General features: G+C 42.5%; 1 protein-coding gene across 1 annotated transcript in view; it reads left to right on the top strand.

Moving 5' to 3' along the window:
• TINAGL1 (tubulointerstitial nephritis antigen like 1) overlaps positions 1 to 13,950 on the top strand; it is a 51,336-nt gene extending 37,386 nt beyond the window's left edge. Inside the window, exons 9-12 of the mRNA XM_060784167.2 lie at positions 1,697 to 1,742; positions 1,860 to 1,983; positions 6,801 to 6,846; positions 8,340 to 13,950. Coding sequence (XP_060640150.2) covers positions 1,697 to 1,742; positions 1,860 to 1,983; positions 6,801 to 6,846; positions 8,340 to 8,486 — 363 coding nt within the window. The 3' untranslated portion in view covers positions 8,487 to 13,950. The remainder of the gene's footprint in view (positions 1 to 1,696; positions 1,743 to 1,859; positions 1,984 to 6,800; positions 6,847 to 8,339) is intronic.
• Positions 13,951 to 14,583: the final 633 nt, after the last annotated feature.

Below are 14,583 nucleotides of genomic sequence, written 5' to 3' on the forward strand. Positions count from 1 at the left end.
CCTATCTAGCATACACTTTGCAAATAGCTATCTATATCTATCTATCTATCTATCTATCTATCTATCTATCTATCTATCTATCTATCTATTAGGCCTGGGTAACAACGGAAAAATTTGTTTCTAAAATCGATTCGTTTTTTGGGGTTTTTTGCGTTTCGATATTTAAAAGAATTCCGAAATTTTCCTTAAAAAAAGTTCGATATTTACGAAATTTCATAAATGGTAAAAAAATTACAAAACAATAACGAAACAATAACGAATCGATTCGTTAATGGCGGCCGCGATCGCGCAATACGCTAAAAAAACTTCTGAAGCTTCCCTCTCCCTCTGTTGTTGACTGTTGGTGTGATATTATAATTTTTTTTCACTAATTAAACAAAAAACAACTATAAAACTTGCCTCAGATATGCGGAAATAATAACGAAACGACCTCAAACCAATAACGAAACGAATACATAACGAATCCGAAGCATTTACGAAACGAATTGAAAAATTCGTTTCGTTTTTAAGTTGCTCCAGAATGGTTCATTATCGCTTTGTTAACAAAAAAAATAACGAATTTTTAACGAATTACAAATTAATGAAACGAAACTGCCCAGCCCTACTATCTATCTATCTAACGTATCTACTTAATGTATGTCACACACTTTGCATCTCTCTATCCATCTCTCTCTCTCTATCATCTATCTATCGTATTTACCTAAAGTATGTCATACACTTTGCATATCTATCTATCCATCTGTCTCTATCTATCTAGCATATACTTTACAAATGTATGTATCTATTGATCAAACATTGTGCAGTCTACCGTATCTACGTAATATATCTATAAAACACTTTGCAATCTATATGTCTGTTTGCCTGCCTGCCTGCCTGCCTATCTATCCTCTATCGTATCTATCTAATGTATCTATCATACACTTTGCAAATTTATCTGTCTACATTATCTATCCATCCATCTAATGCAGGGGTCCTCAAACTAAGGCCTGGGGGCTGGATACGGCCCTCTAAGGTCATTTACCCGGCCCTCACTCAGGGTCAACCTAAGTTTGAAATGACTTGGAAGCACATAACAACAACAACAATCCTATCTCATCAGCCAAAAACCAAAATAAGTTTATATTTGTTAAATTAAAAGTTCATTTTAATTATTGTATTGTTTTTAAGTGTTTTTTTTACTACAAATAAGATATGTGCAGTGTTCATAGGAATTCATTCATATTTTTTTTCAAATTATAATTCGGCCCTCCAATAGTTTGAGGGACTGTGACCTGGCCCTGTGTTTAAAAAGTTTGAGGACCCCTGATCTAATGTATGTGTCATGCACTTTGCAAATCTATCTGTCTATCCATCCGTGGATAGCTGTGTTGAACATGCAGCAAAATAAACCAAAATAAAAAATAAACATCCTGGTGATACAATTTGAGTATCTTTTATCTGGAATTCCATACTCCAAAATTGTATACACCTTTGCTTCATGCAAAAATATATTTTAAATATTGTGTATAAAATGAACAGAATTCTGAAAACCAAAGTACTCTAAAATCCCAAACTATCCACATGGATGGCTGAGATAGTGATACCTTTGCTTCATGCACATTTTTTTTAAAAAACATTGTGTCTTCTGCTCTAGAAGAAGGGAAAAGTGACCAATCCCACCTTGTGTTGTTTTTAAACTCTTGACTTTGGTTTGCAGGAGAAGGAAATCATGAAAGAGTTGATGGAGAATGGGCCAGTGCAAGGTGAGCAAGATGGAGGGGAATCTCATTTCATTCTTCAGATTTAAAAATAAAAATACCCCCTCCCCCCAATTTTCTATGGGTGAAATGTTTCTGTTGTTCCCATCATCCCTCATGCAGCGATCCTGGAAGTGCATGAAGACTTCTTCATGTACAGAACTGGCATTTATCGGCACACTGCAGTAGCAGCCGGGAAGCCTGAAAACTACCGACGACATGGCACCCATTCTGTCAAAATCACAGGGTAAGAGAGTTTTATTAGCCTAGAGTGTCTGGTGTTCATTGGCAATCTCCCATCCACTTACTAACCAGGGATGACCCTTCTTATCTTCCAAGAACAGAGGGCATCTGGTGCCTTTGGTGTATTTAGGCTGGTCCAAGCAGTAGTGCAGCTGTAGGGCAAATGAGAGATTGTCCACTCAAAGAGATTTCTGCCCTCTCAATTACATTTTTCCTTTCATCTCCAAATTTCTGACATGAATGAGACACTGAAAACCTGCCTAGAAGCCTTCTATTACAATGCTCTCATCCCCTAATTTGTTTTGGCTACCCTTTTCCTTCGGAGGGGACACCTCCACTGTTGGATTAATGCAGTTTGACCTCATTTTAACTGCTGTGGAATCATGAGACTTTCAGTTTGGGGAGGCAGCAGCGCTCTTTGGCAGAGAAGGCTAAGGATCTTTTCAAACTCCAACCGTCAGGATCCCATAAGTAAAGGTAAAGGTTTCCACTTGACATTAAGTCTAGTCATATCCGACTCTGGGGGTGGTGCTCATCTCCATTTCTAAGCTGAAGAGCTGGCATTTCCACAGATGCCTCCAAGGTCATGTGGCCAGCATGATTGTATGGAGCACCATTACCTTCCTGCCAAAGCGGTACCTATTGATCTACTCATATTTGCATGTTTTCAAATGGCTAGGTTGACAGAAGCTAGGGCTAACAGTGCATCGAGCTATGCCAGTTAAAGTGGTAGATCTGCGGTGGCGCAATGAGTTAAACCTTTGCGCTGGTTAAACTGCTGACCTGAAGACCTGAAGGTTGGCAGTTTGAATTCATGAGATGGGGTGAGCTCCTGTCTGTCAGCCCCAGCTTCCCATGTGGGGACACGGGAGAAGCCTCCCACAGGATGGTAACACATCCGGGCATCCCCTGGCCAATGTCCTTGCAGACAGCCAATTCTCTCACACCAGAGGAGACTTGCAGTATATTCTTGGGTCGCTTCTGACATGATAAAATAAGTTAAAGTGGTGTCAAACTGTTTTATTTTGACAGTGTAGATGCAACCTTGGATTCTTTTTCTGTTGCTGATGATGTTTGAAGCTATTTCTCAATGGGGTGCTGAGAGGGACATTGCACAAAATGTCAACAGAGGACATTGCCCTGGGGGCTCGGACTCGATGCAGCAGTGCGTTCAAATGACAGGAAACGAGATTCCACCTGAATATTAGGAAGAACCTCCCGACCATATGAAGAAGAGCTATTCAGCAGTGGAACTCTCTGCCTCAGAGTGTGGTGGAGGTTCCTTCTTTGAAGGCATTTAAACAGAGGCTGGATGGCCATCTGTCGGGGATATTTTGATTGTCTTTTTCTTGCATGGCAGAATGGGGTTGGATTGGGTGGCCCATGTGATCTCTTCCCGCTCCATATTCTATGATTCTAGGAAAATGGGGGCAGAATTATTTTGGTGGATACAATGCTTTCACTTTGCTCTGCTCCTTATCCATGTCTGTGGTCCTACAAGGAAAGGCTTCCCCCTCTCCTTCCCACTTCCCCATGCTTTGCTTTGCTTTATGGGCACCAGCTGGGCAGACGTTGAGCGGTGTTTGATGCTTGCCAGCTCACTTGCTGCTTGAGGAATGCGGAACAAATGCTGCCAAATGAGGCCCCTCAGCAGGGAGACCGGAGGCTCCGGGAACAAACCTGATAAGGTTGGTCTCCTTGGGGGAGGCGTAAACACTCCCTTCTGACGTCAAAGACCCGCCATCCAGCAACAAAGTCATTCTTTGGGGTCATTTGAACACAGCTGGAGGTTCCGGAGAACAGTCCCCATGTTGGTCAGCGGTTGTCCTTAAACACCTGCAAGACGCAAATATTTTGCAAATGCAAGGTGGACACACTATTCCATTTCCGCAAAATTAAGGCATTTTACGATAACTTGCCAGTTCAAACCAATCAGGGATGGCAGACGTTTTGTATGCACACAGCAGGTGTCTGATGCAATGCATCCCAGACCGTGAAAACTCTTTTCAGAACGTTCCCAAACTTTTAAAGCACTTTTTGATTAAGTAATTGGATAACCAGAGGTTGGAAAGGTTACATATTTGGAAAACAGCTCACAGAACCTCCCGTGGCTCTTTAAACCTCTTGCTATGAGGACTGCGATGTTTCATAAGCATAGGCAGGGAAATTATTTTGCAACCACCGAGTTGGAAATTACTACCAAACTCTACAGAGAGGATCTTGGGGTTAAGGCTTGAAATCCTATTTTGGACTAGAATCCCAGAATCTGACAGTTTGTGGCCATTCTAGAGGCGAGATTTTGGTAAAATTTAATTATCAGACTGATTCAACTTTTTCCAAGTTCTGGATAGAATTCTAGATGCTCATGGTGGTATTTTCCCAGACTGACCCACTGAGGAGTTCATCATTATTTGTTAATTCTCATTAAGCTGGCATTGATTAATGGTAATCCTATGAACATTAGACTTACAATACGTCCTGGTTAACATCTTATAGGAATTTAATGCTGTCTAAATGAAATTTATGTAACCCTTATCCATAATGCTTTGGATCAGAGGTGTTTTGGATCTTGAATATTTTTGGATTTTAGAATACTTGCATATAAATAATGAGATATCTGGGTAATGGGATCCAAGTCTAAACATAAAATCCATGTATGGTTCATAGACACTTTGTATACATAACCTTAGGATAGTAAAGGTAAAGGTTTCCCCTTGACATTAAGTCTAGTCGTGTCCGACTCTGAGGGGTGCTGCTCATCTCCATTTCTAAGCCAAAGAGCCAGTGTTGTCCATAGACACATCCACAGTTATGTGGCTGGCATGACTGCATGGAGCGCCATTACCTTCCCACCAGAGCAGTACCTATTCATCTATTCATACTAGCATATTTTCAAACTCCTAGGTTGGCAGAAGCTGGGGCTAACAGCAGAAACTCACTCCGCTCCCTGGGATTTGAACCGCCAACCTTTTGGTCAGCAAATTCAGCAGCTCAGTAGTTTAACCCGCTGCGCCACCAGGGGGCCCTTTGAGGTCCCTTATGACACTATACCTATTGATCTACTCACATTTGCATGTTTTCGAACTGCTAGGTTGGCAGAAGCTGGGCCTAACAGCGGGAGCTCACCGCTCCCCTGATTTGAACTGCCAACCTTTTGGTCAGAAAGTTCAGTAGCTCAGAAATTTTACCTGCTGAACCATTGGGGGTTCCTCAGTGCCTTAGTCTTAGGATAAATGCATGCATACTTTTGTAATATTGTGTGCATGAAATCCAGTTTGTGTGCACTGAGCCTTCAGAAAGCAAGAGTAACACAATGTAGATATTTTTTTGATTTTGGAGTATTTTGGATTTCATAATTCCAAATAAGGAATGTGTCTCCTTTGCTTCATACTCACAATTGTAGCTATAGCAGCATTTCCACAAACACAAGTACTCCAGAAGCTCACCTTAAGAGCCAGACACTTGTCCTTACCTAGCATTGTCATCTTTTGTAATGATATGACCAAAGAGCCCAGCATATCTGCCTTTTAAAGACAAATGTGGCACACCAGTCTTGGGTCTTTCGGTTGGGTTTTGTGTGACGTCACAAGCTGAAGAATCCATGATGGATGGGGACAAGGGAGGGAAACAGAAGAAGTCTAAACAAAACCTTGGCACCACCAAGGTGACCCCCTGAGCCTCTTTTGCTTCATCTCTCAAAGTGAAAATAAACAGAGCCGTCGCCACAGCAAGGCGCTCCAAACACTCATGAGATGGGCAAAGGCAACTAATTGGAATGAAGGAAAACGCTGACCTCCAAGGGCAAGCCAAGGAGAAAGAAAAGACGAAGGGAATGCATGCTGTATTTTCCATTCCTGAACTGTCTCCTTGAGCTGTCTTTGAAAAGGGCAATGAAAGGCTGGATTCTGAGCTGATCTACTAGGAATGAAATGGGAATCCCCTTTGTGGTTGGCACCAAGATTTGGAGTTTGACCAACAACTTGGCTGATTTCTTCTCCATTTCAGATCACGCAGAGCAAGGTGCATCTTTACAGGGATGTAGTCCTGGCCAAGCCACTAGCCCTGATGGTTGTAAAGGGGGGGGGGGGTTAGACATATTTGTGGTTGAGAAAATGTCAGGCAGTATCTCCAATATTTTGTGTCATTTTTGGGGGAAGAAGGTCACCATCTTCCAAAGACACGTCTGCAAGGACGTTACCCAGGGGATGACTGGATGTTTTGATGTTTTACCATCTTTGTGGGAGGCTGTAAGTTTTTCGGGCTGTATGGCCATGTTCCAGAAGCATTCTTTCCTGACGTCTTGTTGTGGGATGCCTGCCATAAATGCAGGCAAAACATCAGGAGAGAATGCTTCTGGAACATGGCCATATAGCCTGAAAAACTTACAGTAACCCAGTGATTCCGGCCATGAAAGCCTTCGACAACACATTCCTAAGACATAGTCTGGAAAGTTGTTTGTTATGCCTGGTATGGCTTTGGAAAGTTTGCTGATGCAGATCTTGATGTTCTTCTGAGTCCATTCTACTTGGGATAAAAACAGAATTCCTTAGGGGTAGAATCCATATCCCTAGGGATGCAAATCTCTTTAATGCACCCAGAAGCCATGTATCATCCCATTTATGTCAGGAATGTATTGCTGATCACATTTTAGGGAGGACTGAGGATATGTTACCCTGAACCTTCCCCAAAACTAGGACACAATTTTAAAAGAGGTGGGATGGCATCAGAGGTTTTCAAGAAAAATCCTACTTTTCCACCATCAAATTGCCTTTGCTAGGAAGGATCTCTCAGCTAAACTACCCTTTCTATTTTGCAACACAGGTGGGGAGAAGAACAAATGCCAGATGGGTCAAATCAGAAATACTGGGTGAGTACTTACCATTTTTTTCAAAATCTATTTATTATCATTTATGTTCTGTCTTTCTCCTATCATGATGTCCACATCTTAGTGGTCTTTCATCCATGAGTGGTCTTTAGTGGCTGTCACAACTCCATGTTTTGGGCAGTGGCAGTCAAAAATGTGGCTGGGAAGGAGGAGATGCAACCGGGATCATCTAGGTTCTCTTCCCCATCTGCTAGAAAGGTGTTGTGCAAGGAGGGTCAGGAAACCTCCCTCAACAACATCCTGAAAAGTGATGTCTATGTTTCAATATAATGGTGCCCAGAACTGAAATACTGTGTCCATTTCTGAGTACCACAATTCAAGAAGGATATTCACAAGATGGAATGTGCCAAATGGATGGCAACCAAAATGGTCAAAGGCCTGGTAGCCAAGCCCAATGAGGAATGACTTAAGGAGCTGGGTATGTTCAGTTTTGGAAAACGGAAGATTGAGATAGCCGTGTTTATCTATGATGTCACATTGAGGAGGGGCAAGCTTGTTTTGGTGGCTCTAGAGCAGTGGTTTTTAACCTGTTGGTCCCCAGATGTTTTGCCCTTCAACCCCCAGGAATCCTAACACCTGGTAAACTGGCTGGGATTTCTGGAAATTGTAGGCCAAAACACCTGGGGACCCACAGGTTGAGAACCACTGCTCTAGAGACTAAGACATGGAGCAAAGGATTAAAATACTAGGAAAAACTTTATGAGAGTAAATCTGTCCAACAGTGAAATATGCTAGGTTCTTGTGGGGTTTTTTCGGGCTATAGGGCCAGGTTCTAGAGGCATTTCTCCTGACGTTTCGCCTGCATCTATGGCAAGCATCCTCAGAGGTAGTGAGGTCTGTTGGAATTAGGACAATGGGTTTATATATCTGTGGAATGGCTGGGGTGGGGCAAAGAGCTCTTCTCTGCTGGAGCTAGGTTTGAATGTTTCAACTGACCACCTTCATTAGCATTTGAAGGCCTGGCTGAGCCTGGGAAAATCTTTTGTTGAGAGGTGTTAAGATGTGCCTGGTTTTGAAATATGCTGATTGAAAGTCCAGTGGTGTCTCCTTCTGTGGAGGGTTTGACAGAGCCTGAGTGGCCATCTGTCAGTAGTGATCACCTTTTATGCTCCCTGCCTGGCAGAATAGGGTGGAACTGGATGGTCCTTGGGGTCTTTTGCAACTCTAGAATTCTGTTATTTCCTATATAAGCATTGTAAGCCAACTCCTTACCAGTGAAAATTTACGGTTCTCAAGTGAGTGGATTGGTGGAGCTGCTCCAGGTTTCAAAGAGCTCTCCAAGGTGCTGAATCTCCAGAACAGCTTCAGTACCTTGGATAATGCCTTCAAGTTTTGCTTTAAGCCCTCAGTTGGGTTCACAAACTTAAAACCCCCAATGATGTCTAATGAATTCTAACTAATGTGTTTCAGGCTTCCATAAACATTAAATTATGATTAACAGTGCCTTCCTTGCCCTTTTGTTTCCCTGGCTTCAGATCGCTGCCAACTCCTGGGGCAAGGACTGGGGTGAGCATGGCTACTTCCGCATCGCCCGTGGTGCTAATGAGTGTGAAATTGAGACTTTTGTGGTGGGCGTCTGGGGCCGGGTCACGATGGAAGACATGCACCACCACAAGAAATGAGAGGGCTGAAGAGGTGGACCCTGCTCCATATGAGGGTCACCAAAGAGAACTTCTTTCCTTCTGTTGCACCCTGCCTTTTTCTTCTCCAAAGAGGTTTGGGATCTGGATCAGCCATAAGACACCATATGGCCAGCTGTGTCCATCTCTAAAGGGAATGAGGTTTGATCATCATTTTGAGATCTCTGTAGGTCATGTCTGTTATTTGTGGCCCTTCCTTAAGTGGTTGAAAGCTTCTTGAGAACTCACAATATGGAAGTTAAGGAGGAAGCTTTGTCAGAAGGAACCACGGGAGGTCATTTGGTTTTGGCCCTACGTCATTCCTCAAGTTGTCCCAACACTCAAATCCAATGGGCTACCAAACAATGAACTCAACATTGAGATGAAAACCAAAAACACAATGACAACACCAAACAAGGGATACCATGTTGAGATTTCCCAAGAAGATGGTGATTGAAGAATGTCAAGGACACATTGCCCTCTCATTTCTGTGTGTTTCCTGTCATTTCTTGCCTTCTTATTGATTCATCATAACAAAGCCATGTTCAACATTTTTGCTCCTCAGACTTGACCTTCTCCCAGAAGTCTTCATAGAGGAGCAACCCCCTTTAGAGATATGTTCAAAGTTGGCCATTCTTCAACTGTGACTTGGAGGTTTCTCTTTCATGTCAAACTCTGTCATACCTCAGGTAGTTTGGGATCTCTTGCGCATTGCTTTCCCACCATATATGGGTCCCTATGGAGACCACGCAAACCAACCCCACAGTGTATTTCCCTATCTTCTCTCTTGCAAGCACTCCAACATTTTTTTATCCCTTGACCACTTTGTATCTCCAGTTCTTTATCTCCCATCTTGGCAATTTTCCCTTGTAAGGGGAGGACTACTTTATGCTATATCTGGATATTATGAGGAACTACTGCAGATTCCATCAAACAAAGGAGAAGACTGCTGTGATTGGAAGGAGGCATGTCAACAACTGCCCAGATGGGCTACAGAGGGGAAAAAAGGAGCAAAGCTAAGGGCAATGGGCTACTCTGGATAACATTGTCTAAACCTATACATCTTGCCCCCCATTTGTGACCCCCATATCTACAGGACTTGTTCCTATGGTTTCCTTTATCCACCTAAATAGAGATTGGGTGTCCCTTATCCAGAATTCTGAAATCCAGAATTCTCCAACATTCAGGTTAGGTAGATATGTTTATATGAAACACGCATGATTTTGGTTCTTCTCTCCAAAATACCTCATTGGATACAAATGCAGATATTCCCAAATCAAAACAAAATATTCAAAATTCTTGGTCCCCAGCATTTTGGAGAAAGGATGTCCAACCTGTATGTCCTCTCCAGACATTTTCTAGGTCCTCCAATGGCATTCTTGGGCCAGACATAGTTCATTTCAATTGGGTTCACTATTATTAATGTATCCATATATAGTCTAGGAATGTATCTCCTATGGATATAGGTGTCATTCTATATCTTTGTGACAAGATTACCTCAAATGATGGAGAATCTTGCTTGCGGGAGGGTTTTCCTTTTCGAAAAATGATTACAAAGTGAATAATTTCTGCTGGACCATGGTAGTGAAGGCTGAAGTGTTTGGAGAATGGTATGATAGAGGTCTTGTTTCCTATCATGTGAATAATGCTTACTGAGCTTGTCCATTCCTTCAGTTCTGACTGAATGAGTATAAGCGGGATTTGAAACATAAGACATGGCCCCAAAGGTTCAAAAATCCATCAGTGGTGGGAGAGCAAAGCTGTGCATTATGAGAAGCACAGGGTGGATGTCGTAAACAGTCTTGACAGGGTGCATCTACACTGACGAATTAATGCAGTTTGACCCCACTTTAATGGCCATGGCTCAATGCTATGGAGTCCTGGGAGTTGTATTTTGGGGAGGTGTCAATAGGTGTTTATAGCAGTACAACACCTATGATTTCATAGCCTTGAATCCATGTTGGCTAAAGGGGTGTCAATCTGCATTCATTCCACAGTGTAGATGTCCCCTCATTCAGTGGGTCCATGGATGTTTCCCAGCTGCTTGCAATGAAACACATGGTTTTGTGATGTCCAGAAGGAAATGTTGTCACACACATTATCATGTTGGTAACACAGGGGTGAAGTTGTACTTCTTGTTACCAGAAACAGGAACTTAACACAGGGCTCCTGTGATTCTTACATTGTATTGCTTTGCTCAAAGACAATAGCATTGTGACCTTGCCTTCCAAGGAGAACAATAACTCCATCATACCACCTACAGCTAAATGTATCCAAACTTCCACCTGCTTTGTATCAGATTATATAAGCATTCTCTCCCCATACAACATTGGTTCTTCTGCCTTCCAAAGGAGCCTTTCTCCATCCTATCATGGGTATGTGTATATGAATGGGAAGTTTTCTGGCTTAATTCTCAGTTAGATCTTCAGTTCATGCATCCTTCTTCTCTGTCCTTCGAATCTTTACAAAAATGAGTGCAGCTTTCATTCTTCTTTGTCATTCTCCGTATAATATCTGTTACAAATAGATGGAAAGAATATTTGTTTCCCAGGTTGAAAAAAACCCTCATTTCCGGATAATTGGGAAGCACTGTCAGGAAAAATAATAGAAGACCAAGAATATTGTATAATTTAGCTCCCATTGTTCAAATGTTCTTTCTCATTGTGGTGGAATGACTTTGCATAGAAAAACATACTTGGGGGGTGGGGGAGTAAAAGACTCTCCACCCATTTTCTGTTCCAAAAATGAAGGAGTCTCGCTTATCCAACCTTCACATATCCGATATTTTGTCTTATCCAACGCTCTTATCCGATGCGCCCCACCCCCCATTTTACTCCAGGATTTCCTCTTCAATTAAAGGAGTGCTTCCCAACTCTCTCTCTACTCCCAGTAGGTAAAAAAGACAAGACAAGGAGGAGGGAGGAAAGGGGGAGAAGAGACAGGACCAGAAGTGGGAGCATCCTCCCTCCTTCCCTCTGTGATTTCCATGCTCCTCAGGCATGTTTTTTTTCTTTGCAGACTAATTCAACTACAATACTTTAGGACGTTTGGATACAGGGAGAATAGTATACAGGCAGTCCCCAAGTTACAAACAAGATAGGGTGTATATATAGGTTTGTTCTTAAATTGAATTTGTTTGTAAGTTGGACAGGTACATTTTTAAGAGTAACTCTATCTATCTATCTATCTATCTATCTATCTATCTATCTATCTATCTTTGGAGAGCATAGGGAAGGGTTAACACCCCTGTGGTGTTTGCTTTCCTGACTGTGCCCCTTTTCAGACGATTTCACCTCACTTTCTGTTTTGGTGAAAATTGGATTTTTCAAAAATTGGCTTGTTGTGGAAACAAGGATTGGGGATAGAACATCAGTTTCACCTTCTTTCCCCATGATTTTTTTTGTGTGTGTGTGTGCGTCAAGAGTGACTTGAAAAACTGCAAGTCGCTTCTGGTGTGAGAGAATTGGTTGTCTGCAAGGACGTTGCCCAGGGGATGACTGGATGTTTTGATGTTTTACCATCTTTGTGGGAGGCTTCTCTCATACCCCCACACGGGGAGCTGGAGCTGACAGAGGGAACTCATCCGCACTCTCCCTGGATTTGAATCTCTGACCTGTCAGTCTTCAGTCCTGCCAATGCAAGGGCTTAACTCATTGCTCCACCGGGGGCTCCTTTCCCATGATAATAACTCTTTCAGGGGTGAATTTTCTTTCTTTGGGGTAGATTTCTCTCACTTGCTTTTGTCTCACCCTCGTTCTTAACTATGAGTCATTTGTAAGTCAGATGTTTGTAACTTGGGGACTGTCTGTAGTTTTCATCCATGTTAGGGACAAAACTATCATTATTATATGTCATTGCATGCAAGACATTACACAATAGTCAAGATATTACACCCCTGTTTGAAATGGGGTGTTTTGCTGACATGAAGGGATGGATGCGCCAGCCCATACATGATGCGCCCTGAAAGCATTCCGGCCTTCCTCCCTTTGGCTCCATCCCCTCCGTTACTTCCCTCTCTTTCCTTTGGGTTTTCTGTTTAGGATGAGGGGGTCTTTTGGTGCTTTAATCCCTCCCTGGATTAACCAACCCATTGTCCGGAACTCATTGCTGCTGAAAGGGGAGTTTAGCCAGACTCTGGCCGCGTCGGTTTTTGCAAGCTTCACAAGCCTCTGTGCAAACAGTGAGCCGAACCCCATTGATGTGCAAGAAGTGGATACAAAGAGGCGCGTCAGAAGGCAAAACACATTCATGTCCGGCGGAGAATGTGCGCCAAATTGTCTTGGAAGGGGGAGAAAATGGCTCATGTTTCTCTCTCATCACTTTTTGAGAATGAAATTAGCAAAGGGTGCGTCTACACTGTCGAGTTCATCCAGTTTGACACTGCTTTCACTGCTACAGCTCTATGATAATCCTGAGAGCTGTAGTGTTACAAGGGCTTTTGCCTTCTCTACCAAGGAGTGTTGGCGCCTCACCAAATTACAGATCCTGTCTTCCATTGCTTTGAGCCGTGGGCAGTGAAAGTGGTGTTAAACTGGATTAATTTGACAGTGTAGATGCAACCCAAGAGTTTAGATCAGGTGCAGTTTAAAAAAAAATATTCACCCTACAGGACGTATTCTGTTCATAGTTTTTTGCACTTAAAGAAATATGTTTGGCAGAGAGAAATAACTATATGTCTTGAGCAGAACACACTCTTCCTGCATAGAATTTGGTGCTTTCTTTTCTCCGAAACTCTGTCCCTTGACTCTTGGGCAATCTTTGGTAAGGGAAATCCTTGCGAGTTGGGACTTGTGCAAGATTTGCATGTAGAAGGATTTAATTTTTGGCACAGAAAGAAGTGTTTTTATGCAGGATGCAGAGTTTTCTACAGTTAATAGCGATTACTGTGGTTACCTATGCAGAAAATACTGGTTTCTGCTCAAAAAAGGGTCAAATTCCTCACTCCAAAAGTACCAATGTACACATGGGAAGGACATTATTTTTGCAAATATTTTCAACTATTCTTTCCATCTGTATAGACTAGAGAGACTCTCCCTCTAGTCATTCCTCGTGTGGACAACATGGAGTCAAAAGCCCTCCAAAACTATTTTATCTACATTCCAAAGAAGTTGTCTCTTACCTGGAAGAGGCCAAGGATGCATCTACATGCTGTAGAATTATTGCATTTTGACACCATTTTAATTGCAATGCCTCAGTAATATGGAATCCCGGGAGTTGTAGTTTTGCAAGTTCTGTAGCTTTCTCTGTTGACTCACCAAACTACAAGTCCCAAGATTCCATGGCATTGAGCCCTGGCAATTCAAGTGAGGTCAAACTGCATTCATTCTCCCGGTATAACTGTATTCAAAGACAGGAGCAAGAACTTTTACCTTGTCTACTCAGAAGGGTTTTATATTTCTGTGAGACTTTTTATATTTATTTTGCTTCTCATTGTTTGTAAATAAAGTCCATTGGAAAATCTGACAAATAGTTTCGCCTCCTTTCTCTCCCCCCCCCCCCCCCCCGCACCCTGCACTCCATGTGCAGCCAAATTCATAGAATCATTGAGTTGGAAGAGATCTCATGGGCCATTCAGTCCAACTTCCTTCCTTATTTATTTACCATACTAGCCGTTCCCTGCCATGCATTGCTGTGGCCCACATTGGTGTTCTGCGTGGAAGGTTTGGCCCAATTCTATCGTTGGTGGTGTTCAGAATGCTCTGTGATTGTAGGTGAACTATAAATCCCAGCAACTACAACCGCCAAATGTCAAGGTCTATTTTCCCCAAACTCCACCAGTATTCACATTTGGGCATATTGAGTATTTGTGTAGAGTTGGGTCTAGATCCATCATTGTTTGAGTCCACAGTGATCTCTGGATGTAGGTGAACTACAACTCCAAAACCAAAGGACACTGCCCACCAAACCCTTCCAGTATTTTCTGTTGGTCATGGGAGAACTGTGTGCCAAGTTTGGTTCAATGTCATCGTTGGTGGGATTCAGAATGCTCTTTGATTGTAGGTGAACTATAAATCCCAGCAACTACAACTCCCAAATGACAAAATAATTTTTTTTAAGTGAAGGACATACATTGGGTTGTTAGGTGTCTTGTGTCCAAATT

This window comes from Anolis sagrei, chromosome X, assembly GCF_037176765.1.
Source record: "Anolis sagrei isolate rAnoSag1 chromosome X, rAnoSag1.mat, whole genome shotgun sequence".
NCBI lineage: Eukaryota > Metazoa > Chordata > Lepidosauria > Squamata > Dactyloidae > Anolis > Anolis sagrei.